Source organism: Panonychus citri, unplaced genomic scaffold (genome assembly GCF_014898815.1).
Source record: "Panonychus citri isolate SS breed McGregor unplaced genomic scaffold, ASM1489881v1 Contig00028, whole genome shotgun sequence".
Taxonomy (NCBI): domain Eukaryota; kingdom Metazoa; phylum Arthropoda; class Arachnida; order Trombidiformes; family Tetranychidae; genus Panonychus; species Panonychus citri.
This window is the reverse complement of record NW_026515433.1, coordinates 22,501-47,948: the sequence shown is the minus strand read 5'-3', so window position 1 is coordinate 47,948 and position 25,448 is coordinate 22,501. Positions and strand designations below refer to the sequence as shown.

The window sequence follows — 25,448 nt, the reverse complement described above, 5'->3', positions numbered from 1 at the left end:
ACGATAGTTGATTGTTGATTATTGTAGCATAGATTGTACAATCGAGATAATCTATAGATTCCGAGGGCGGGAATTGATTCGACTCATGGTGATCTCAGTATAGAGACAAAATCGTGGAAATTTAATAGTATTCTAGTTACACAAAGAGGATTTAAGACCAATTCGTTTATTAAGATCGCAATTGAGGTTAACAGAGTTAACCTATGAAGTGTAATTAGTGTAAAATAATTGGATAAATTTGAGTAATGGTTAATCATTGAGTAACTTCAGTTAATCAATGTCTCAAAGAACTTGAACTAGAAATTAATTAACTTGAATCTACATAATGTTTGAATAATTGACTTATAAATACAATTTACAATCTAGTCGTTTTAATTAGTTTCTAACTGATTCACCTCTTGCACTAATTTGAAATTGGGACTAATAAGTTTGATTATCCACACTGAACATTTAACAAATTAATTATATGTTACAACCGGAAGACTAAAACTATCAAATAATAGCTTTGATGGTCAATCAATAAAATCCATTATTTATGATTGATAATCAATGACCAATAGGTAACAATTTTCTGTGTTTAAAAATAAATTGTTTCAAGTCCACTGAATCCATTGAATCCACTTTGGGATTTAATTGAATTCAGTTTATTGTTGAAGATGTTCATTAATCACCGTTGATGATGTTATTCAATCCAATACTTGAAACACTTTAGATTATTGTTTTTTGTCAATATTCTACTCATTTGATTGGTTGAATATCACATAATTATTTGGACCATTATTTACATAAACTTTTCTTTCATATTATTCAATTCATTTGTAACATGTATTTTTGCTTGATTTTTGGTGATTAATTAATAAATAGTCTATTGATTGATGCATCTACGGTAGCTTAGACTCTATCCCAGACTGCTGACCCAACGATTGAATCTTGAATAACCTTTCCCTTCGTGAATTAGTGAAGGCGATCGCTCATATGGGACCAGTTGATCGGGGAAAAACAGAGTTTCATTTAGCAAAGGTCGAGGTTCAGACAACGAAGATTCTGGCATCAATAATGATAATATTGTTTTTCTCTGTAACAAATTGAACAAGTTAACAATCGATCCGATTATACATCTTCCAAACTTACAGGTTCATTTGGCGTTAATTTAAAGTAGATTTCGGTGATTTCTCCTTCTTGAACGGTAAAAGTTTTACTCATTGGTTCGTATCCTTCAGCTTTTGCTTCAATGGTATAAGTACCAGGCAGAAGAATTCGCCAGATTTCCCCTTTATCTGAACTTTTGAATGAGATGTTCCGCCCTTTCACCATGAATAAAGCCTTTGAAACTACGTTTCCATGAATATCTTTGACCAGACCTCTTACTCCTCGATGAGCCTCACCCAAATAAGTTAAAAGTGCTTGCTTGTTATCGAACCAGAATTGGGACAATTCGTGACTATATGGATGTTTACAACACGATAGTTCCAATGTCAACTCCATGCATCCTTCCCAAATGTAACTGTAATCCTGCATTCCACCTTCATTCAAGAAATAGATCGAGAGAAATGATGAAATTCAACTAACTGTCTATTAGCTCGTAGGTTATTCACTCAATCGAAGCTCAGTGACAATTTATAACTAGCACTGTAGTTTATAAAAAACAAATATGTTGTTACAATGAAAGGATGAATCCTTTTTCATTTTCTCAATCAGTATTAACCAAATCGAAAATAAATGTAAAGTCATATAACTAATACAGGACCAAAAAGATAAAACTTTCCATTCACTGCCTCATGGAAAATGTATTAGTGTGAGTTTTTGATTGAATTTAGGATTTTGGTAGAATTAATAATAACAAGAGAAATGGTAAATACAGAATTCGTTTGAAAACGGATCTCATTTCCTAGCCATTGGTTAACAAGAAAATCTTGAAGGAAACAACTAGTGTTACGGCCATTGTACAGATTAGAATAAGGGAAATAGAAAAAAAGGAAATTGAAAATGAAAATGAAAATCGTCACTTTATGTTTGTATTTTTACGGAAATCAAATTGTATTGAACTTAATTAACTGAAATTCATTAGTTGGTTCACACATGAACCAGTTAGCGTGAAAAAACCGGTTTGAGTTCTATCGAATCTATTTAAATGACCAATATCGTTGAATTTAAATCTGAGAAACTCACCAACAAGTGGATACCAATGAGCACCATTGGTGGTTCCGTTGGGGAATCCGCTAGTCTCTCCAAGACCTGGACAGGGTTTTCCTTGGTGCATAACCCGATGGTTGAATGAGTATATTTTGGCCAGATGGAGGAAAACATCCTCATCAGGTGCTGGTGAGTTTCGTACTGATTTACGTGAGGCTGAAATTAAATAGAAGAAAGTTCAATTATTAATTCAGTTCTCTCGTTTGCTCAAGTAAACTAACTTCCTTGAGGAAAATTATCGAATGGATAACTCGCAACTAAAGCACCTCCATGCAGATTAGCTGATAAGATGAAAGGTGTTTTCCGACTCCATTCTTGAATCGCTCGAGTTTCAGGCTCAGGAAGAGTATCTCTTGGTGTGAAGTAGTCAGGGAAGTTGCGATTAAGATCACGTCCATGAGCATTCCCTCTGTAATTGACATTTGACGAGTTGATTAATTTCGGTTAATTAATAATAATGTCTACCTACCTTCCAACGCTTCCATGACATTGACCCTCTTTTGACATCTCAAACCCGTCAGGATTCATGGAAGGTAATATATGAATTTTTGTATTTTCAACAAGATACCTGACGTAGCGATCAGATTCGTAGTGTGTTAGCAAATACAGAATCAGATGAAGTAACATTTCCCGACCAACAGCCTAATCACCGAATTAAATTGTTATATCAAAAATTTCAAACATTTAAGAGCTTTAACTGAATAATTACCTCATTTCCATGCATATTTCCAATGTATTTGACGTTTGGCTTCATTAAAATATCGGAATTTGTATCACTACTGATTAACATGACCCACAGTTCTCGACCTAATCAATAAAAGCAGCGAAGGTTAGAATTTAACAAATCGATGAGACTTGCGAGCGTTGAAAGTCACCATGGCCTGACAACATTCAATTGAAGTTCTGATATCAATGATCTTGAATTCAATCCAGGAGAAAAGAAAAGTTGGTGAACAACAAGGTGGAAGAATATAAATTTATTACTGAATTTTCACTTAATCAATATCAAGAGAGAAGAGTCAACAGAAGATAAATGAATTAATCCTTAATCATTTATCGAAAAAGAAATGCAAATCAAGTTCTCATCCACTTTAGTTCCTCAAATTAGATTAATAAATATTCAATCCAAAAAGTAGCTTACCTTGCACAGATTTTCCTATGGAGTAAAGTGAAGTTAGATGTGGATAAATAAGATGAATTTTGTTTAGAATTGTAGTCATTTCATCATAATTGTGATAATTAAAATCTATAGTTGGCTGAGTATGAACGAAATCAATAGACACATTTATAATGAAGACAAACACAGAATAAGATGAGAAACACAAAATTCTAGGTTTCATTTCGGAAATAAAATGAGAAACTTAATTCAGAACTGATAGAAGTTTTCGAAAAATAACCAACCAAGAATTTTGAGTAGAACAAATGAATAAATAAATTTCATGGATTTTTTACAATCGAGCAGCTATTATGTCCACGGAACATTTCATCAATTGACTGTGTGCACCAACGGGAGAAAAGACCATTACTATCGACGAAAAGAATGAAGAATAAGTTGATATCTAACTGACTACAATTAGAATTCAAATATTTATCTTTTTTATTATTACGCCAACGGGAGCGAAAAGAATAGCGTTTAATTCAAGTGGGAAGGACAAGAGAGAGAGAGAGAGAGAGAGAGAGAGAGAGAGAGAGAGAGAGAGAGAGTTAGTGCCAAGAATTGTTACTACTGTCAATTAATGTGCGAATTCGTCCTTCTCCCAGTTTCCAATTGTTACAATAAAAACACAACCAATAGTTGCAAAAGAATTGCAAAAGAGACAAATAGCGATTGGGAGATCCGATGAAGTAACAAATAAGATTGACGAAGACACAAAATAATCTTGTTAATCAATTGTCATTGCAAATTGGAAAACTTGTCATTAAATCATAAGCATTAAAATTGGTGATTTAGGTCAATAAGTTGTTTAGGTACCTTTCTTTCCTACTCGACTCTTATTAACTTATTCGCTCATTGATATTTTTCGTTTTCCACTTATTTAGGTAACACCATTTTCTCAACCGTAGATGCTAATAACCGGCATGTGAACCCCAACACCGTTTCATTAGCACTATTTATGTACCATCGACAGAAGAAACTTGATCATCTAATCATCTTGATTCTCATTTATGTAAGAAACGAGGATTGAGAGGCAAAACATCAAAGGCAAAGATCCAAGATGATTAATTAGAAGCGAAATTAATTCAATTCTCAAACAATCAAATCAAAAGAAGCGGCAAATACTCTGATTGGTTCAACTCGGATCTCTCCCTGGTGGTCGACACTTTCTGGTTGCAAGAGATTCTCAAGATTTCATTTCGTTTTGGTTTCATTAGTCAATGACAATAAATCTGTTTAATTATTATTCTTACTTCCAATATTTGTGCTTTCTTACAATAATTACGATTGTGTTTATGGATTGATATCTCTTTTTAATCTATTTGTATTTTAGATTAACTGGATCGGGCCTTGAAAACCTTTTCGTTTGTCATCTCAAAGAGTCTGTTTACTTTGTGTGTGTGTGTGTGAATGCCAATGTTTTTCCATCAATCTTGTATCATCACTATCATTCTATTATTATCCTAATTCATTGAATGGTCATTGTTGTTACCACTAAATGGAATATAATGTGTGAATCTGGGAGGGATGATCGGGGACTAATTTGTGGTGCTGTTGAGGGTAAGTAGCATTTACTCTAGTGTTTGATTGGAAAACAAGTCAACAACATTCCCTTACTATCTATATACTTGATTTATCTGTATTTCTTTCTAGACTCAAGCTCAAGAGATGATTTGGATGCTCTTCTACCAGCATCATCGGACTGTAGTAAAATCAAGGCTGCCATTGAACATTATCAGGCTAAAATTATGAGGACCAAAGAAGCAATCAAAGCCGAACAGACTTCCCGAGACGAGAATGTCAATGAATATCTTAAATTAGCAGCGAACGCTGATAAAGTTCAAACTCAGCGGATTAAAAGTATGTTTGAGAAAAAGAACCAGAAATCTGCTCACACAATAGCCCAGTTACAAAAGAAATTGGATTCTTACCTGAAAAGGATTCGTGATATTGAAAATTATGGTATTCAAGCTCTCCATCAACATAGTCGATCTAAAGCAATGTTGAGTAATGTTGGTCATGGACTTAAAGGTGTCGGCACCAACATTAAGGAAGGTATTTCTGGTCTTTCGGAAGGTGTTATTGGTAGCATTAAATCTTTCTCGTCGCCCAACACACATCATTCCTCAGGTGATAATTACAATTCGAAACCCAAAGACTGTTTCAAGAATAAAATTGGAAGTGTGGACAATTTAAATTCTGTTGATAACTCAATAAATGAGAGCTCAATAGTGAATGAAAGCGATGGAAATGAAGTCAAAGAGTCAAAATCATCCGGTGTCCATAACCAAGGGGGCTCAGTGTTCTACACCCATAGTCACACTCACAGTCATAGTACCAAACACACATCTGATGAAAGTTCGAGTATAACTTCAGGATCGGATAACATTGGTGCTATACCTGGACTGGTTACTTCAGGTGGTTCCTCTGCAAGTCCAGCTAAACAACTTTATCAAACATTTGACAGTCAACTTGTTAGCCAAAGTGGTTCCTCTCATAACATTAATGACCTTGAAGCGATTTTATCTCAATTGAGAGAACGCGAAGGCGATTGCCAGCGAATAGCCGAAGAAATAGAAGCTGTGAAAACATCATTTCAAGCCGAGTACAGTTTAATCAACCAAAGTCTACAAGAAGAGCGATACAAGTCAGAGGTTAGTTGACGATTTCTATTATTCATTTTGCACCTTTGACTTGCCCCTTTCCTTGATCAGGGTCATGATTTTAATTGCTCCATTGCTCGTACGAGTTTCTAACTGCGCCCCAATGTTCAAGTGATGGATCAACTGATTAAATTGACTTGTTTTCCTGCTTTTGGGAATGATGCTTGAGGAAAAAGTGACTAATATAAATAAATAGTGAATTCGCTTTAAACCTCAGATTATGTTCAACTTTGTCAAAAACAACTCAAAAGCTAAATCTCGTCTTCATCTTATGGAGATTTTCAGTACATTTGATGATGACGATGATACGTAATAATCAAGGCTTGTTGATGTTTCTCACTGATGATTCATGATTATTCAAGATTTGAGAGAAATAGTTTGAAAATGAATCAGAATAATAACCTCAACCATGAAAAGACTTTTCCTTGTATTCCAAAATTACTCTTATTCCAGCAATTATCCAATAATTGCCATTGTTCTGATTTTACTCATTCACGTGAATCTAATGTTTCTTCTCCTTTTTATCTCTGACCACAACAGCGTCTAGAAGAACAAATGAATGATCTGATAGAGCTTCATCAAAATGAAATCGAAAACCTGAAACAAAATATTGGGGATATGGAGGAAAAAGTTCAGTACCAAAGTGAAGAGAGATTAAGAGACATTTACGAAATGTTGGAAAGTTGTCAAACTCGGATATCTCGTATGGAACATCAACAACATCAACATTTACAGCAATTAGTTAATCTTGACTCGTTGGAAAATTCGAATGCTCGTGCACTTGTTCTTAAACTAATCAATGTTCTTTTAACTGTACTCCAAGTGATTTTACTCTTGGTCGCTACTGTAGCCAACATTGTGACACCTTTTCTCAAAACAAGGTACGAATATGATGAAAAACTGACGATATTGACTCATTATTTGATTCGATTCAGGGCATAATCAAGGCCCATAACTATTAATTTTTCCATTTTCTATTACAATTAACTGGATTAAGTTATGATTGATTTATTCGATTAGGTTTCTTAATAATTTATTCTCAGTCCTGAAGCTATTGTCTCTAACATTCTGAGCTGTGAGTAATTCAATCGAACAATTTTCCTTTCAATTTTGATTGAGTTACATTACAATATTGAAACGTTATTCTCACGACTACTTGATACTTTTTCCTCATTGATGTAAGAAATACGATCTAATAATAGTTTTTCTGAATTTCTTTTATATTTCAGGATTCGGTTTCTAACAACAATTTTTATTCTGGTCATCGTGATGATATTTGCTCGACAAAAAGCGGAATTTGTTTTATGGTTTCAAACTCGAATTATCAAACGATTTCCAATCATTTTGAAGCTATTGCCTGAGGATGTGGTCATTGATGGATAAAAATTCAAATAAAGAAAGTCTTAAGTAATGATTTGGCGTTGATGAGACAGCAGCTAAATCTACACTCTCGATAGTTTTAAACAAAATGAAGCTGAAAGATCAAATTATTACTAACGAAACAAACAAATCCCTTTGTGATTGATACGATTTAAAGATTACATATGGAAGAAAGGAGCTCTTGAGAATCACTATTATGTCTTTACCACTTTTATCTTACGTTCCTCATCCATTCCTTAACTCTCTCTCTCTCTCTCTCTCTCTCTCTCTCTCTCTCTCTCTCTTATCTTTTCCTTTTTTCCCTGATCGATGCCTACCAATCAAAGATTTTGCTTCAAATTGCGACCAAGTTTTCTATTAATCACAGAATGATGAGCAGTTCTTCAGATCCATTCAAGTTGCTGCAAACAAACATCAAGCATAATCATGGAATCTTAAACAATGCCAATGACAAAACAACAACACGTTATCATAATGAGCATCAGCTGACACGAAAGGCTGCAGTTATATAGCCATTAGTTACCAGAAATTAGCAGATGAACATGAATAATAATAACTGAACAATTGAAGTGATTAAATTACTTGTTTTGACACATTGGTTTTAATTATGAAGGAGGAAAGCAAACGCAGAGTAAAGACCAGATGACTATGTAATTGTTGGTAAATCTAAGCGTTTGCGATGTCTATATACTCATCACTTTCTTCCAGATATTTTGGGAAGAATGGAAAATCTCCTGAACCAAGGGAACGCCATGTCCTTGTACCTGTAAAATTGCGACTCAAGAGTCATCAACATTTGGGATAAACTGTGATAGATGATCTCTCCGATTACTTATTTTAATTATTCTAATTGCTCTCACCTTTCACTTCATCATTTCTTTTTATTTCTTCTAAAAAGATCCTATGTCTCTGACCTAATCTTTTATATGTATACATACGAATAGTCTCTATTCAAGCCCATTTATATTTGTTCTCACCTTGTCAACATCTACACTCACCAAACATACACTTTCGATTCGTACACAATCTTTCGCCTTTTGCTAATTATAACAATCAAACACATTTTGTTGGTATCGAATTAATTAATTACTGGAATGAATTGATTGGATTTGGAATGAAAAAAGAGTTGGAAAGCATGATAATGAATTACTTTTAATGCAAAAATGACAGAATACAAGAAATTTGTTTCAAATTGTTAAAAACTTTAATCATTTTGATTGAAAATTAAGGGTTGAGATAAGATTAAATGTTCTGATTAGTTATTTGTCTGAGTCATTAACTCTGATTGAGTCGGCTAACCGCCGATGAGCTTTCAATTTCAGTTGAGTCGATTAGTAGTGCGTTGATTAATAGATTTGTTTCGCTTAGTCAGTTGACAATACAATGACTAGCTTCGGTGCCTAGTTGAATTGTATTTGATAAATTAATAAAAAACTAGATGCAAAAAGCGCCATTTGCGCAAATTTATTTCGGTAAGATTTTAGAGAGTCTATCAGTCAGAGTCTATTTTACGGAGTGAAATGTGACCAAAAGCGGGTGTGATCTTTCTTCGAAAGTTTATCTTGTTAAACTTCATCAGGAAGCAATGTTTCGCCATTATTAGCGATATTATTGGCATTTGCATCGACTGAAAACTTTTCTTCAAGATCACGAATCCTTACTTCGTGTTTGAGAATGACAGTTTTCATTTTTTTCAATTCATTCATTAGCTCCTCTAGTTTTAAATTTGCATTCGCAGGTAAAGGTGAGCCGGGCGGTGATGGTGTAGCCTCTTTGGAACCCGAGGGAGTAAGTTTCTTGGCTGGATTCTTGTCCAGGATGTTGGGCTTCTTTGGAGGAGCTTTGAATTCTGCTTTCTTGGGTTGAGCAACTCCATCTTTCAAGGACATCTGAGAGAGAGAAAAAGTATGACAAATAAAATTAGTGAACCAAATCGATGCTAAATTTTGAGCAGTTCTCGAGCTGTTCAATTGCATTCTAATGAACAAGCGTCTATTGCTTAGAAAGATGCAATTAATAGACTGCAGAAATTCATAATGTTCAGATTCTATTTACCAGAATGGGTTCTCGGTCAACACCGTTAATCCATTCTTCTGCCGTGATCGCGGGCTCTGCTGCTTGAGTATCAGGGAAAATGTCTCCTTGGAAAAGATCCGATTTCCGAGGCACCGTAAAGCTTATCACTTCTACAAAACCTTTCGAGTGAAGTTTGAAAAATCTCGCAATTTCACAATTTAAAATATCACAACCTCGTTTGGGCATAGAGCCAACTCCACGCTGAGGTTCCGTGGACTGATAGGTGCTTATGTAGTGGACAAACGGTGGTTCTTCTGTTATTTCAAAATATCTTATGTTGCTATCACCCTGCAGAAAAAGAAAATAAAGTTAATTTATGCAGGACAAATAGAGAGTGAGAAAGAGAAGCAGAGAAAATGGAGAGGCAGAAAGAGGATGTGAAACTTTAGGAAGAGAACAAAATGCGAAGAGGATGGATAGGGAAAGATGATGATAGGAAGGAGGGGGAGATAGGAAGAGAAAACTGAGATTGAGGAAGGATGATGTTGAGGAAATGAGAGAGCGCGCGGTTGAGCTTGGTAGGTATAACAAATTTACTATTACATTAATGGAGAAACTGAGCAAAAATGTGAGATCCACGGACGAGGAAGAAAATGAAGTGCGCAACAAACTAACAACTTATACCGATTAAGGATCGAAAAGAAAGTGTAAGTGAAAACTGTAATAGCTCCACGACTGTCAGGATGAAATGTAAAAGAGTCAATAATGATAATATATAAATAAATAGCAAAATAACCTGAAACAACATGAAATATTGAATACAAGCTCTTAATGGTGTGTAGGAGTTACACTTAATCTCTTCTAATGATTTTAACAATTTTAAAATCTTTTTTTTTTCGTTTTCTCTCAACTGTTATTTACTTTTCATCCAATTTTATCAGCATCAGAATCAGAATGATACTCAACTGAGCAATTGAATCATCAGATTGGTCAGATATTGTTGATCAGTCAAGCTAACAAACTTTTAACAATGGCAACTCAAGAGAACCTTTGGCTGATTATTGGTAAATGATCGACTAAGATAAAAGAAAATTGATAGAAATTGAAGCGATGAGTGAAAAATGATGGAGAGAAAAAGAGAGGCAACAGGCAGATGAGATAAAGGAAGAGAAACATTAATACAAATTAACATTGAATAAAACAAAATTGTCAGGAATAGAAACGATAATCATAATGAAGGCGTTGGTTGAATTGAATAATATTACCTTGGCGCATAAATAAACCAGATTGATATCCGGATCATAAATCGGGAAAAGAACACCGTTACTAGTGTCAAGAACTTCGAGTACAATTGGGTCACCAAGGGCGGCTTCGCTTCTCAGAGAGTATTGTCTTTCACTCATTCTTGAAAAGCCAGTGGTAAATATAAGATTGTTTTTTAGATACATCGCTCTTTGTGGCTTCGCTCCTTCATGACCATCAGCTTCCTATGAATGATTGTGAGTGACAGAAATGTTTAAGAATCAAGAATAGTTGAGGGAAAAATTTGCCTTTTAAGAAAAGTTGAACATTACCTGTTCCATTTCTCCTGTTCTTGGATCATAGATTCGTATTTTTTTATCTTTACATGTTGTGCATAATCTACTTCCGTCCCAGCTCCATGAGCAATGGAAAATTAAATCAGGATGATCGATTGATGATAAAACTTCCCCTGTGCCAACATTCCAAATGATTATTCGACAATCGGCTCCTGCTGAAAGCAGAACATTGTTCGCTGATGGATGCCAAGAAACCAGACCAACTCTTCTTTGATGTCCACTTAGTTCAACGATGGGTTCAGTAAGAGATTTAGTCAACCCTCCGTCAGGAATTTGCCAAACTCTAACTATTGCGTCTTCCGATCCGCTAGCAATAACATTGTCATTAAAAGGGCACCAAGCGATATCCAAAACTGGGCCTTTATGACCTGATACCATGGGAGCATTAACATCGACACGTCCAGTCTGAGAGGGTAAAGTTGTATGGATTGGCCATGTAAAATTGAATAGACAAAAGAAAAAGCAAAAAAAGTAAATATTAATATAAACATTCAGAATGAAAACAAAAAAAAAATGACACAAGTCGCATTGAGCGCATTGTCATGGATCGTTTCTCCTATTGTTGCTTCTCTATTACAGTATCATGTTCTTTGATCTATCGAGCTATCAGTTTGTAGAGAATTCAGGGCAATGGATGAATAAAGTACTCATTAAGTAAATTGAAAGGGAATACAAACCTTGCTCAACGGTAAAACTAGGAAAGCTCCTCCACCAGCAGCTTCGATGACAATAGCAATAAACTTGGGGTTAACAGCACAGAAAAGAGAGTCCCAAGAGTTTTTGGTAATCCGTATGTTGTCATAACATTGTTCCCGTTTCAAAGCCTGACCATAGACATGTCGAAACTTGGAACGCCGGACAATACGGAAAGACATATTTTACAGAGAAAGAGAGAGCAAAACAGATGAGAAGAAAATGAAGAAAACAAACCAAGATGATATTAGATGGAAGAGACCAGAGTCAGAGACAAAGCCGATGAGGAAAGGAGATGATTAATTGTTTGGATGGAAACCGAAAGATAAATAGTAGGAGGGCGTACAAGTTGGAACAACAAATAAATAAAGACAAAGGGAATCAATTAATTAATCACATGAGAGAAATTAGAGAATTTGTTTGAACCATGAAACAAGTGAAAGAAAAAGAAAGAGAATTTAATTGGAATCATTTTTCTCTGTCTACCTCTCTTTCTACTCCACCCCTTCATTCATACATTTCCTACTCTGGCTCCATCTCGAAGAGAATGAGACAATCGATCTGAAAATGTTTTCTTTCAATCACATTTGAAATTGATTCTTTTATCAATTGCTAATCATCTCAAGTTTTCCTCTCATTTCTAATCAGTTGAAATTCATTTGCAACTAATTCCTTTTTGAGTAAAATTCGTCTCTCTGTTGCAAATCAGATTCATTTGTGTGACTCAGCTAATAAACCAGAATGAGAATGTGTAAGAGAGAGAGAGAGAGAAGAATCGAAAGAGAAAAGGAATATGAAAGGAGAGGAAGGAAGAGAAGGAAGAGAAGGAGGATAAACATTGTGATTATTGATTTTGATACAATTTGAGGTTATCTTCGCCTGTTCTTCCGCTTTGCAGCTACATTATTCCTCAGACGGCCATTTTTGATCATTTCCCTTGAAGCTTCTCGATCATAATAATTCGCCATTTTCCCATTTCCATTTTCCATTGGCTCGAAAAAAAGAAGCAATTCTCTTGATTATCCAATCCATCATTTTAATTATTTTTGTACAGTCAATTTAGCCAACAAATGATTGTGCTTCATTCTTTACCTGTTGTTGATACATTATGACAATGAAAAGTATTGATAGTTTAACTAAAATTACAAGGCTACTAATTTTACCTAATTTGATGAGCTGATCATCAAAAAAAAAACCAATCGGACAACTTAGCTGATTGAAAGTACGCAAAAAGTTCAAAATAAATCGAGCCAATTTAACATAAACTAAGTATAAAGTCAATTTCATTCCTGTTTATCGATTATTGGTATTCACACTTTTAACTTTACCTTATGGAAAATGATAAATTTTATAATTGTCAATGAATTTATGTATTCCGCCAATCAAAAACTTCCATAGAGGGATAAGAAAATAACAAGACAACGGTAAGAAAGTTCGAACCTTTTACCTGTTAAAGGGTGTTGCATTTAAGAATAGTAAATAATCTTACCTTAAATTGTGATAAGGAGATGACAATTAATACAATTGTTTACATTTGCCTAGTTCTTATTACAATTAAAATTGGAATAATTTACCATTTTTAACTGCAACATCATTTATTTTCTCATCTCTCTACTGAAGCTTCAAAACACCATTTATTAACGGTTAGGTTAACAGGTATACGGTAAGGTTAATTCAGAGAGATTCAGAGGTTGAATTAATTGGTGATGGTAACAATTTATTATATTAATATATCTCAGAATAAGAATCATAAGCTTAATGTATTTCTTTTGCACTTTGACTCCAAGAAATATTATTCATTACATTTCCGGTTACATTTTACTTCCTACCAAAAAAGGATTAAGTTAAGTTCTAGATTTAATCATTATCAGTTTCATGTTATTTATTTTTGATTTATCGTTTGATTTTTTATGCTAAAACCCATATATCAGCGACAGAGTTTGTCATCGCAATGAACTTAGAAATGGATATGGTTAGGTTAGTCAGTCATGGAATGGAATCCGGAATCGGAATGATATAGGACCTGCTCGCCATGGAGGCTTTTATAACCATATGGAACTGGACCAAGGTCGACATCAAGCTGTGTGAACAGGATTTGATTCGAAAAGAATTTTTAAAAACGACATTAACCAGTTTTCTCTGGATCAAGAAAGGAGAAGAAGAAAAGATCTTGTGCCACGTAGTGTTGCGCGATACTTGAGAAAAGTATTGATCGCAACTATAGGTACTCGAAAAAAGTATCGATACTATCGAGTATTGAGTAAAAGCAAGTAATACTCGATATTTGTATAAGTGTTTTGGCCACAAATCGAGCCAGTAATCTAAAACAATGACGAAATTCTGAACTTTTTCAGCTTTGATCTGATTCTTTTCGTTAATGATTTGCCTTTGAAGTATCGATACCTAACCTTAACCACAAAGTATCGGTATCGAACACAGAGCGAGGTATCGATACTATTACTCAAAAGTAAAGTATCGCAACACTAGTGTCACGATATTGATGAACATAAACTTTTTACGCATCTCTTGTTCTTTTTTCAGCATTAAAACTGTAAACTGTATCTGTGAAATTGTGATCACTGAAAGAATTTTAAAGAAAAGAAATTTTGTTTCAAGATTATTAACGATTTTAGGAGAAAAAGCTTACTAGATCTGATTGAGATCGAAAACGATGAAATCTTTTTCATTAGTGAGTGTAATGTACCTGAGATTGTAAATGAGACTAAAGACTTTCGGTCAAGTTTGCGTTGGCAAAAAGAATGGCTGTTACAACAGAGGTCAATTATTTCATCGGACGTGAGTTTTACAACTCTCAGAAAAGGGAGATATATGATCGATATCATCCGAATGTATGCATCCCCTCGAAAAAAGACGATAATTCACTGATCAACCTTCTTGACAGCCTTCCGGTGAACAAAACCTGTTCGTATCGGGGGCCTAAACATGGACGGAATCGCCGAGGAACAACTATGGATACAAACAGTTTGGTCAGAAGCTCAAATCAGTGATGCTACGACATCAACTGGTGTCACTACTTCCGAAAAATAAACCGTTGTCGTTCACTCGAAAACATGCTGGGGGCTCGGCGATGTTCTATTAACAAATTGCAAATTTAAAAACAATGCTACACTTCTAATTGATGCGGTGGGATTAGACCTTGTAATAATCAGTGCTAACAATGAAAATGTGTACCAGCCGGTGAATGAAAAACTTGATAAAACACCGATATACCAAAAGATTGCAATGAATTGCCAATTGGACGATCTTGATTTGATCCGGACACATTTATGGCACTTAATCTCTCCATGTAAATTACAACTGCAATTGCAAAACCCGCATCAGAGGCTAGAGTTCAGCTACCGTTTCTCTAGAAGCTCTACTGTCAGAGTCGATCATCTCCCTGATCGCGTCCTCATATGTGTCGCCAACCGAGAAGCTGTACATTAGACTATACATACTCCGGAGGCTCATTCTATGGTTCTCAAACCGTGCACCGACCGCTGCGCTCATCTTCCCTCTCTTCCCGGCCGGATATGGCTATGACACACGAAATTACCTATTGCGCCACCTTTGATACCAAACACCATATCCTTTTAATGGTGATCGCACCGAGCCTTCTTCCTCAGAAGTCCACTCTCTTGTGAACATAGAATCGCTTTCTCTCGGTCGCCCACGATCTCATCAACCAAAGTTTCATCAAAAAAATCGACCGACCTAATACGGGACTCTTACCGCACTAGAAATGTCACCGATCACGAACTGAAAGAAAAGTTGCTGCGAGAGTTAGCAGTTAGCAAAACAAAAATCTAACCAAGTTAAATACTTGCAAATGAACCTGATCGAGTTACAACAAGCCATGCAATGTGAAGAGATGACATCACCATGAACATTAATATTAACATTTATATATTCATATTATCAAGAATATGACCATAAAACTCAAATTCGAACGATGGCCTTTCAAAGTTGGAAAAGTGGTACATTTGCATGCAAAAAATTTCGTGTTGAATTTTTCTGTACCATTCAAAAGCTCAACTTTTATTGCGTAGAGTATGCTAATGACTTTTTTGATCTGACTTATCGTTCAGGAGTAATTATCACTCTAAGGTGCGTATTTGATCCATTGGCTTCCATGCGAAACATTTTGACCTTTTCGATCGTCATGTAATCATGCCCTAGTATATTCCCGATGCTGAAAATGCTATTAAACCTGAAAAATTAGATCTCTAAGCTCTTAAACGTGGTTCAGAATAGCGGAAACTTTTCCGTTGAAAGTAGCAAATAGGCCATGATTTTGAGCGTACAAAAGTCTTCAGGTGCGATTTAGTTTTCTAGATGTCACGATTGACATCTAGCATATAAAGATAATAGATAAAATTTTGGTTGTGAACCGTTGTGATGTATATTCATGTATAAACTCATCGTGAATTATCTCAGTAGGAAAATTTTAATATTTTTATTCTGTTCTTTAACATATATTCTTTATCCTTTACACTTGGACCGCGCTGAGCCAAATTTTTATCTTCGTTTTGTTCATATGCTAAAAAACATTTTGAAGATGTTAAATCTTGAAAAGTCCAAACAGTTTGGTGATCTCCATTCATAGAACTCGAAAAACCTCCAACGTTAACACCTTGACAAGAATAAGCGGAAATAAATCTAGAATTTTGTTGATCTTGTAAATGAATTTCAGAAAATTTCTCTCTGTCATTGTTAACATCAGCTTATTGATTAGCAATCCAATCAAAAAGAACAGTTTGCTCGCCAACAGCAACCAAATTAACATTGATTCATCAGCAAAAAACTCAGTTTTACCGTCGTAGATCACTATCTTCATGTTAATTTTTAATTAAAATACAAGAGCAAAACAAAAAAGGTGATTAAAGTTAGAGAACAATTAAAGAAGAAGATTAATCGAAAGGTTAATTTGTTCACATCTTTTCGACATCATAGCACTTTGACTCGGACAATTGTAAACCATTATGATCAACTGTTAATCACTAGAAAGAGACAAAATAAACAGAAAAAGGCCAATTAATCACTTGCGAAAGAAACTTTTTGACCAAATATTAACACGATCAAATGGTCTTTGTTTCACATGCTTTTGATTTAGTTTGAGATAACATTAAATTTTCAAAAATCTTTCAATCTTTCTATAAGTGTTAATTTTGCGAATCAGTTATTGTTATCATATTGTTTATGTTACTCACATAAAATGGGCAAGACAATTTTCAATGAAGAGCAGCGAGGGAAGATGGATGTGGCGATAATGACACACGACAACATAAGAGAGGTCAATCTCCAGTCCTTGACCGAAGAGGTAAATTCAATTCAACGCGCTCGCGATAAACCCATAATAGACATTTCAAAGATACGCAAATATTTGATGAAAGGATTCGATGATAAAACTGATTACCGTCCTAAATATTGTGATCAATCAAAATAACTGTTCAGTGATGGGACCAGTTCGCGAACAAATTTTCAATTTTGAGCTGAACTTTGCGCAAACTTCATTTGAAGTCGATCGACAAACCAAAGTGATCAAACCAATAAGTTCTACCTCTCATATTTTTATGCCCAAAATATAAATTTACTTGCATCCACCGACTAATCAACTTCCCCATTGCCCCCTTTTTCAACTTGCACTTTCTTTCTATTTTCACGTGTTACCTTTAATCAAGAGACTCAGCCAATTTGGATGTCAATAAAGTGTAAACAATTTTCTTGATCACAAATCTTTTTGCCTGGAGTGTGGATGACATGGAAATGATCAGTATTTTGTACACTTACGATTACTATCACTAGTTATGTTAGAATTGTGAATTAAATCGAAGATTTGCGTGATTTCATTAATCAAAAAGGTCTTTATCCTGGAAGTGAAAGTTAGTTGAGAGTTTTCTTTGCGAGTTGAATGGCAAATTTCCAGCCCAATCGATCGTAAAACTCAATCAATTGTTCAAAAATTCTCTTTGTTTGTTTCGATTTCAATTGCTTCTGAACGGCTTTTTATGCACGCCCATATTGACCTATACCGAATGGCATGTTGATAGACAAGTTCATGCCATTAATGTATTTGATTTCATCCAATTTTTCAGATCGAAAATTATCTTGTGCAAATGATCGGGCAGAAAGTTGATTTAGATTCAGATTTTCGATCTGATTCGATGAACGATAAGATGGACAGTCCTTTGTAATAAATTGCTTCACAGATTTTATTCTTTTTTGTTGTGCTCTACGGTGAACATTCTGCCTAAATTTTGGGCAAAACGACGAATAACAGCTCTCCTCTAGCTAAAATTATTCAAAAGACTCAAGTGGTTGTTGTCAAGGAAACATAAACATTAGAAAAGTGCCAATTCAAATGGGCTGATTCATTTCGATCATTTTGGTACATGAAAAATAAATTGAGTTTCAATTGTTTGAATAATATGATGAAAAAAGTAAAAGAATAATCTTTCGTCTTGCTCTAATATGGAAACAATTTTAGGCTGCTGACAATGCGGAAATTTTTGCGCGTATTTGGGCTATTTCATCGTCTAGCTCTTCCAATTCCAAATCAGAGTCAGAGTCAGCATCTTCAAGAAGATTCTTTATGAGAATTCCAAATGCTCTAAAACTTTTTCCTTTATTTGGTATTCATCGAGTTTGTCCTGTCTATTTTAAGAATAAATTATAAAAGATTTCACTGTAACAACGTATGACTGTATAACGAACGTTTCTGTTAATAGTTCAATGTGAAAACGTAGAAAAATAGATTAATAAGGTTACATTAAAAGATACCGGGGCTATATTCTAGAACACTACCGTTCGCAAATCGTCTTGAAACTTTTTCAGTGTATAGCCCGATAACTTCAACACAATTAAATTGCTGTTCAAAGGCTAAAAATTTGAAACTCCTTCGATGACCTTGAAATGAACTTGACTAGTAAGTTTGATCTTGAAAATAATATGTACTAAATTTTGAGTGTGCCTGACTCACGGTTCAATAGTAATCTAAGAAAACAGTGAAAATACAATTTTCATCCAATTTTACCTGCACAACCAAGTCACTCAGAACCTTGAATTTTCACACATAACATCATCATACCCTTATGTATACATGCTATCAAAAACATTGTTCTAGAAATTTTTTGACATGCTGTAGAAAACTTTTATTTTCTCCATAGACTCCTATGTAAAAATGTATTTTTGATATTCTGTATCTTTTGAACCAAGAGTTTCCGCCGAAATTCCATCCATATGTATGACCTATATGTTAAGAACTATACACTGAAAAAGTTTCAAGACGATTTGCGAACGGTGGTGTTCTAGAGTCTTACCAAAAGGGTGTTAAAACGGTGCATGAATAAAAGAGGTGATGGTGGTGCATGATAAAAACACTATGTCCTGAGATACTAACTAGGTCCAGCATGTCTGTACAATAGTTGTGTCAAGGAGGGGCATTAAAATTACTATTCAAAGGCTGATGGCTTGGTAGGCGTCCTTCTTGACCGTTGGAAGTATCCAAGTTACCATCATTTGCAAGGCCATCATCGTGATTAGTTGACGTTTGTTGACTTCTTACAATGGTAATTTCTTCTAGGAGGCTTATGAGGAGCTCTGGATCCGTATGGATTAGGGTGAGTAAGTCGTCCGGTGGGTCACGGGGAGATAGCTCTTGATATAAGCGAAGTCTTTCATTGATAAACTTAACGCAGTCGTTGACCGCATGGGTTGCGGTATCAATACCTTACATGTTGAGCAGAGTGGATCAGGTGCAAGATTAAAACGGTGTAAATACTGTTTAAAATCTCCATGCCCTGTGAAATATTGTGTCATGATGTGGTTAAAAGACAATAATGTGTTGTTAAGACGGTTAATGATTGATGGGAAGTGAGTGTGTCATATGATGCAGAGCAAAGAGACTTAAAATAGTTGGACTTGGCCGTTAAAAGAGATGTCTTGTAAAGAGACAGAGCTGATTTAAAAGCAAAGTATGCAGGGCTGTTGTGGTCCTTGGCACGATTGGCCTTACGACGCAAGTTACAAGTGTATGTCGTTGACTCGTTAAGTCAGGGGTCCACCAAGGCTTGGAGCCTGTAAAGACCCGCTTCCTCGGTATACACCGACTCGCAATCCTGGAGATGCTGCTAAAATAGTGAGAGATGGTATCTTCGATGTCACGTGATGTTGTTATGGCGCCAATTTGATGATCAAAGGATGGTTTAAAATCTGTGATAAGATGATCAAAAAGTTCCCAATTTGCCCGCTTGGTGTTGTAACGTGGTGACATGTGTGTGGTAGCTGCTGCTTGACCTATGGTCAATGTCGTTAAAAGGAATTGATGATCACTAAGAGACGTTGCGTCACTAACATGCCATTTTGTGGTGAGATGTGCAATGTTGGTGGATGTTAAAGTGATGTCAATAAAAGAAGAGCCACGTGATGTCAAGTATGTAGGTGTCATACCGTCATTAAGGAGTTCCAGCTGATGTGAGGCAATGAAGTCACACAATGATGCCCCGTTAGTATCTTCCATGTCAGACCCCCAAGCAGGGGAGTAAGCATTCGCATCAATACCGATGACAAAACTACGGCCAGGCAGTGATGACATGATATGATGGAGATGGTTAAGAAATGGCTGGTTCGATCGATTGGCTCTCGGTTTGACCGGATGATAGGCTGATATGTATGTGATGGCACGTGACTTAAAAGTGATGGTGGCTACTGATGTATATATATCAGATAGGTCATGATGGTAAAGACGGACATTGATGGATTGGCGATACCTATGGCAGCTCTTGGTGGTGATTGACCATGTTTAAAAAGAAGTGAAATCTGTCCATATGCAGAACGACTAACTTCGTTTCCTGTGCAGTACGGCTCTTGGAGCAGGAGTATGTCCCAGTTATGGGTAAAAGCAATATTGGAGAGCTGGATGGCGCAGGTCTTGCTGTTGTTGCAGTTAAGCTGGCAGATTGTAATGGCCTCAGAATCCATAGTTAGTCATGTTAAAGACCATTTCCTTGTGCTTCTTGAGTATGGGGCAGTTGTCATCACGAGCATGGTGTTTGTGATCGACCTTTCGTAGTCCAGGCAGAGCATTGTGGACAATGCAGTTCCAACACTTGTGCTTGGTAGGATCCTTTGCATTAGGGCAGTCTTTATAGTTGTGCTCACCGGAACAGATGGAGCATATAAAGTGTTGCTGTGGACATTTATTTTGCTGATGACCGAAGCTCTGACACTTGTAGCAACGGGTGATGAGTATGTGATCAGTGCAGGAGAGGACTTGCCATTTGACATACAACGGCTTGGACAAAAGGACGATTCGGAGCTCAGGTGGTACTTCGACTACAACAGACTTGTAGCCATAGCGATCAGGTCTTGGATGGAAGATGGGCTTGAGCTTGGCTTTCAGGTCTTCTCGGTTGAGCTTAGTGTTCACATGGCTGTTATAATCAAAGATCTGGTTGATGAGATCTTGATCATCTTTTACGGCGGGCGAGATGTCAGATATCAGAAGTCTGGGGTTCTTGGTTCGTGGGTCCTTAATGTGATACTTGGTGGAAAGGTGCTGCGAGGATAAGAGCTTCTCCTTCAGAGCCTCTTTGTCCTTGATGGAGTTGGTTGTGACGATGAGGTTATTACGCCTCTTTTCCTGATCCTGTTCACTTGGGTGAACCCTGTGTCGATATCGTCTTCCAAGATGTCAGTGACAAGAACATCTTGTGCAGCGTCAACTGGAGTTAGTACAAGTGGTACTTCATGGGGCTGTGGTCTACGTCTAGGGCGTTTAGTGGTGACTTGAGCAAAACTTGGTGGTTTGGATGGTCATGGTCTATTGTCAGTGGTGGGGTCTTGCCTGGACAGTGCTCTATTGATATTAGTCTCAATAGTCTTTTCGAGGGTGGCTAAGTTGTTCGTCAAGCTGGATTGGAGGTCTACAGTAGGGAGTCGAGATTCGATAAGCTGGTCAATGAGGGTGGTGAACTTAGACTCAAGACGTGATTCTAAGTCAATGATAGATGTCTTGAGAGTGCCATCAAAGTCACGAGCCTCTTCTAGCTCTTCAGTCAGCTGTTTAATATCTTCATCTTTTTCTTTGCAGACATTATAGAAGTGAACGGCGATATGGAAGAGCTCTGTATACTGGGACTTATTGGGTCTGGAGCCAGGGGTGGTTACGAGGGATTTGGCGGCCTTGAACATTGTGACAACTTGATTATTGTCAAGCTTGGGCGAGTCATAATTGGTCGAGGCGGTGGAGGTAATAGAAGAAACACTTGCAGCAGATGGAGAAGTGTTGACGCGGATGGGTGGTAGAGGTTGGTTGCCACGAGGTGGCGATTCAGGTGCTTGGGGCAGACGATTTCTGTCCCCCATGGTGGTTAGTGATTGGTCGGTGGCAGGGGAAAAGAGAATTGGTTTTCCCCACTTGGAGAGGAAGGACTTTGTTGATTCCCCGTTTAGTTGGTTCGGGAATCAAAAACCGGTGAAGATGGCGTTGGTGAAGATGGAGGTGGAGCCCAAAAACTGGTTTTGGGGTGGAGCCAGAAAGCGCCCTCTGATGGGGTGAGCTGGTGAAGTGGCGGTATCTGGTGGAAGGAGCTGAAGATGGAGGTGAAAAACGATGAAGGCGATATGTATTGGTGAAAAGATGAACTAATGGAGCGGAAATAGGGGCTGAAAAGAGGGGAAAAATGGACAAGGTTTCGTCATAAAATGACGAAATTCAAAGGAAGTGATGAAATAGTTGGAGAAAAACTTCAATTTGGAGCACAAAATAAAGAGAAAACAAGGAGATGTTAACTCTTCAAGAGCTGAATTGAAAGTGAGGGTTCGATTCCGGAGAGGGAGCCTTAGAAACGGCTACCACATCCAAGGAAGGCAGCAGGCGCGCAAATTACACAATCCCAGTACGGGGATGTAGTGACGAAAAATAACGATACGGGACTCTATTGAGGCCCCGTAATCGGAATGAGCACAACTTAAATCCTTTAACGAGGATCTATTGGAGGGCAAGTCTGGTGCCAGCAGCCGCGGTAATTCCAGCTCCAATAGCGTATATTAAAGTTGCTGCGGTTAAAAAGCTCGTAGTTGGATTTCAGTCATACCTATTGGGTCCACTGAAAAGGAAGTAGACGTAGTTGTTAGGGACTTTACTTGTTCTCACGAACTTGTACGGCCCCGCATCACTCTCTTCTGGTGGTTACTTTAATAGTGTATTGACAGAAATGTTCAATATTTGCTACCGATTCTCTTTATTGAGTGTCGGTTCAAGCAATTGAACCCTTTACCTTGAACAATTCAAATTGCTCAAAGAAGGCGTTCTAATCCTCGCAAGAGGTGCCTAAACACATGATAAGTTATAGACTATTTATAGCTATATCTATCATCACCTTTCCTTGAATGATCTTGCATGGAATAATGAAATAGGACCTTGGTCTTATTTTCATTGGTCTTAAAGACACAAGGTAATGATTAAGAGGGACAGACGGGGGCATTTGTATTGCGACGCTAGAGGTGAAATTCTTGGACCGTCGCAAGACAAACTACAGCATTTGCCAAGAATGTTTTCATTAATCAAGAACGAAAGTTAGAGGTTCGAAGGCGATCAGATACCGCCCTAGTTCTAACCATAAACGATGCCAACCAGCGATCATTCTGAGTAATATTATCATAACTCGAATGGAAGCTTCCGGGAAACCAAAGTTTTTGGGTTCCGGGGGAAGTATGGTTGCAAAGCTGAAACTTAAAGGAATTGACGGAAGGGCACCACCAGGAGTGGAGCTTGCGGCTTAATTTGACTCAACACGGGAAAACTCACCCGGCCCGGACACTGAAAGGATTGACAGATTGAGAGCTCTTTCTTGATTCAGTGGGTGGTGGTGCATGGCCGTTCTTAGTTGGTGGAGTGATTTGTCTGGTTAATTCCGATAACGAACGAGACTCTAACCTACTAAATAGACTTGCAGTTTAAACTACAGTATTCCCCCTTAGTTGACCTAGAGGTGGTAATATCTTTGTGATCCTTCGGGTGATCGAAGCTCTATTACCGTTAAGCCTTTAGAATCAAATGAGGTAAGGATGCTGTAGCACTGTAAGAACTTCTTAGAGGGACAAGGGCGCCTTAAGCCTCACGAAACAGAGCAATAACAGGTCTGTGATGCCCTTAGATGTCCGGGCACGCGTGCTACACTGAAGTGGTCACCGTGTAAAATGTTTCCTGCTCCGAAAGGAGTGGGTAACCCCTTGAACCCATTTCGTGATGGGGATTGGGCATTGTAATTATTGCCCATGAACGAGGAATTCCCAGTAAGCGTGAGTCATTAGCTTGCGTTGATTACGTCCCTGCCCTTTGTACACACCGCCCGTCGCTACTACCGATTGAATGATTTAGTGAGGACTTCGGACTGGTCAATCTAGACTATGAGGTAAAACTTAGAGTCAGATTGTGCTGGAAAGATGTTCAAACTTGATCATTTAGAGGAAAAAGTCGTAACAAGGTTTCCGTAGGTGAACCTGCGGAAGGATCATTAACAAAACCCCATTGATATCAACGATATTGTATATCTTGTTGTTTATCTCCTCTTCGTAGATCTTATTTATAGGACTATAAGAGAAGCATAGATTAACTTTGATAGCAGTAAAGTTTTATCAAACCCAATAAAAATCCATGCTTGCATGGTTAGACATTCATGTGTAAAAGCATGAGTGCTAGGTTATCCAAAGATAGCCATAATTATCCGTAGACGAAACTTGACATTCATGTATATTGTCAATCTGCTAGTGTGCTGGTACCTTCTAGTAGCCCATTAACTTGGGATGCAAGGTTCAAAGAGGGATAAGCTTCTCTTGTTCACATAGTCATTTACTATTTATAGTGGTGTCATGTGCGACTTGTTGAAGTGGACTCCGCCAGGCATCTTTTCGAAGATGTGATATATCTTTATCCACATAATCATGTAGATTAATACGACAGTACTTGAATTGTCTTTGCTTGAGCAGACTTAAGATTGATAAAAAAGTCCCACGGAGGCACGATACACCTACAAGCGGTGGATCACTCGAATTACCAATCGATGAAGAACGTAGCTAGCTACGATAACCGGTGCGAATCGCAAGATACGCCGAGCACTTGAACTTCCAACGCACATTGCGGCTTTCAGTTTATTCTGAAGTCACATCTGTCTGAGAGTTGAGAAGATTAAATTACTAACTATCACATAGATAGACAAGGGGCCTCTGTCTATCATGTATAGGGATGACCGGATGGTCTATGCTTAGCAGCAGTAGTTTAACACCTACTCTGCTATGACTTAGTTCACATACGGCTTCGTAATATTTTAATCCTTTTCTTGGCTTGGTCCTTAACTGGATACAAGCCTAGTAAGGAGTTTGTATAGATGGTGGTGCATGGTGAAAACTTGTTGGTTGTGTATTGTTAAATACATCAACAGCCACAGAACAACGGGATGTTGGAATATATTTCACTGGCAGGGGATACCTGAGAATGCTGGTCAATCTGCCGACGCTCAAGTCGAACAGCGGATTAACATGACCCGAAGAAAAGGCTTCTCATTATAAAGGATCTCGTTTGTTACATAAAGGTGAATTATAGTCTGTTGGTTCTGTTGTTGTAATACTTAACATATACACAACATATATAACTTGTTAGTAGCGCATGTATCCCGTCTCCCATTATCAAGCAATAGTTTGGATCTTTCCAAACCTTTAACTTTGATCTCAGATCAGGTGAGGTTACCC

At 37.0% G+C, this 25,448-nt stretch overlaps 3 protein-coding genes, 1 non-coding gene and 1 pseudogene across 6 annotated transcripts in view; 3 read left to right on the top strand and 2 right to left on the bottom strand.

The window, feature by feature from the left end:
• Window positions 1–123: 123 nt before the first annotated feature.
• LOC128396843 (carboxypeptidase D-like) lies at window positions 124–3,751 on the bottom strand. 3 transcript variants are annotated; one of them, XM_053357476.1, is made up of 8 exons: window positions 3,595–3,751; window positions 3,335–3,349; window positions 2,903–3,000; window positions 2,663–2,835; window positions 2,415–2,602; window positions 2,170–2,349; window positions 1,132–1,523; window positions 124–1,075 (listed from the first exon to the last, which is right to left on the bottom strand). In XM_053357476.1, exons 1-8 carry the CDS (start codon window positions 3,632–3,634, stop codon window positions 899–901), a joined length of 1,263 nt encoding a protein of 420 aa, XP_053213451.1. In that variant the 5' UTR covers window positions 3,635–3,751; the 3' UTR covers window positions 124–898. The 3 variants fall into 3 exon arrangements, with proteins under 3 accessions (XP_053213451.1, XP_053213450.1, XP_053213452.1); XM_053357475.1 differs by having other exon boundaries at window positions 3,335–3,727; XM_053357477.1 differs by lacking the exon at window positions 3,595–3,751 and having other exon boundaries at window positions 2,903–3,110; window positions 3,335–3,456.
• A 790-nt stretch (window positions 3,752–4,541) lies between these two features.
• On the top strand, window positions 4,542–8,454 carry LOC128396802 (transmembrane and coiled-coil domains protein 1-like). Its single transcript, XM_053357423.1, has 4 exons — window positions 4,542–4,909; window positions 5,003–6,003; window positions 6,553–6,893; window positions 7,242–8,454. The coding sequence occupies exons 1-4, from the start codon at window positions 4,825–4,827 to the stop codon at window positions 7,393–7,395; spliced, it is 1,581 nt and encodes a 526-aa protein (XP_053213398.1). The 5' UTR covers window positions 4,542–4,824; the 3' UTR covers window positions 7,396–8,454.
• Window positions 8,455–8,528: 74 nt separating this feature from the next.
• On the bottom strand, window positions 8,529–12,160 carry LOC128396803 (coronin-1C-like). Its single transcript, XM_053357425.1, has 5 exons — window positions 11,684–12,160; window positions 10,983–11,411; window positions 10,674–10,895; window positions 9,448–9,756; window positions 8,529–9,281 (listed from the first exon to the last, which is right to left on the bottom strand). Exons 1-5 carry the CDS (start codon window positions 11,879–11,881, stop codon window positions 8,958–8,960), a joined length of 1,482 nt encoding a protein of 493 aa, XP_053213400.1. The 5' UTR covers window positions 11,882–12,160; the 3' UTR covers window positions 8,529–8,957.
• A 12,568-nt stretch (window positions 12,161–24,728) lies between these two features.
• Window positions 24,729–24,882, top strand: LOC128397352 (5.8S ribosomal RNA; annotated as a pseudogene).
• A 540-nt stretch (window positions 24,883–25,422) lies between these two features.
• LOC128397353 (large subunit ribosomal RNA) overlaps window positions 25,423–25,448 on the top strand; it is a 5,421-nt gene continuing 5,395 nt past the window's right edge. The window contains exon 1 of the ribosomal RNA XR_008326918.1: window positions 25,423–25,448. This exon is cut by the window's right edge and continues 5,395 nt beyond it. This is a non-coding gene — a ribosomal RNA (large subunit ribosomal RNA).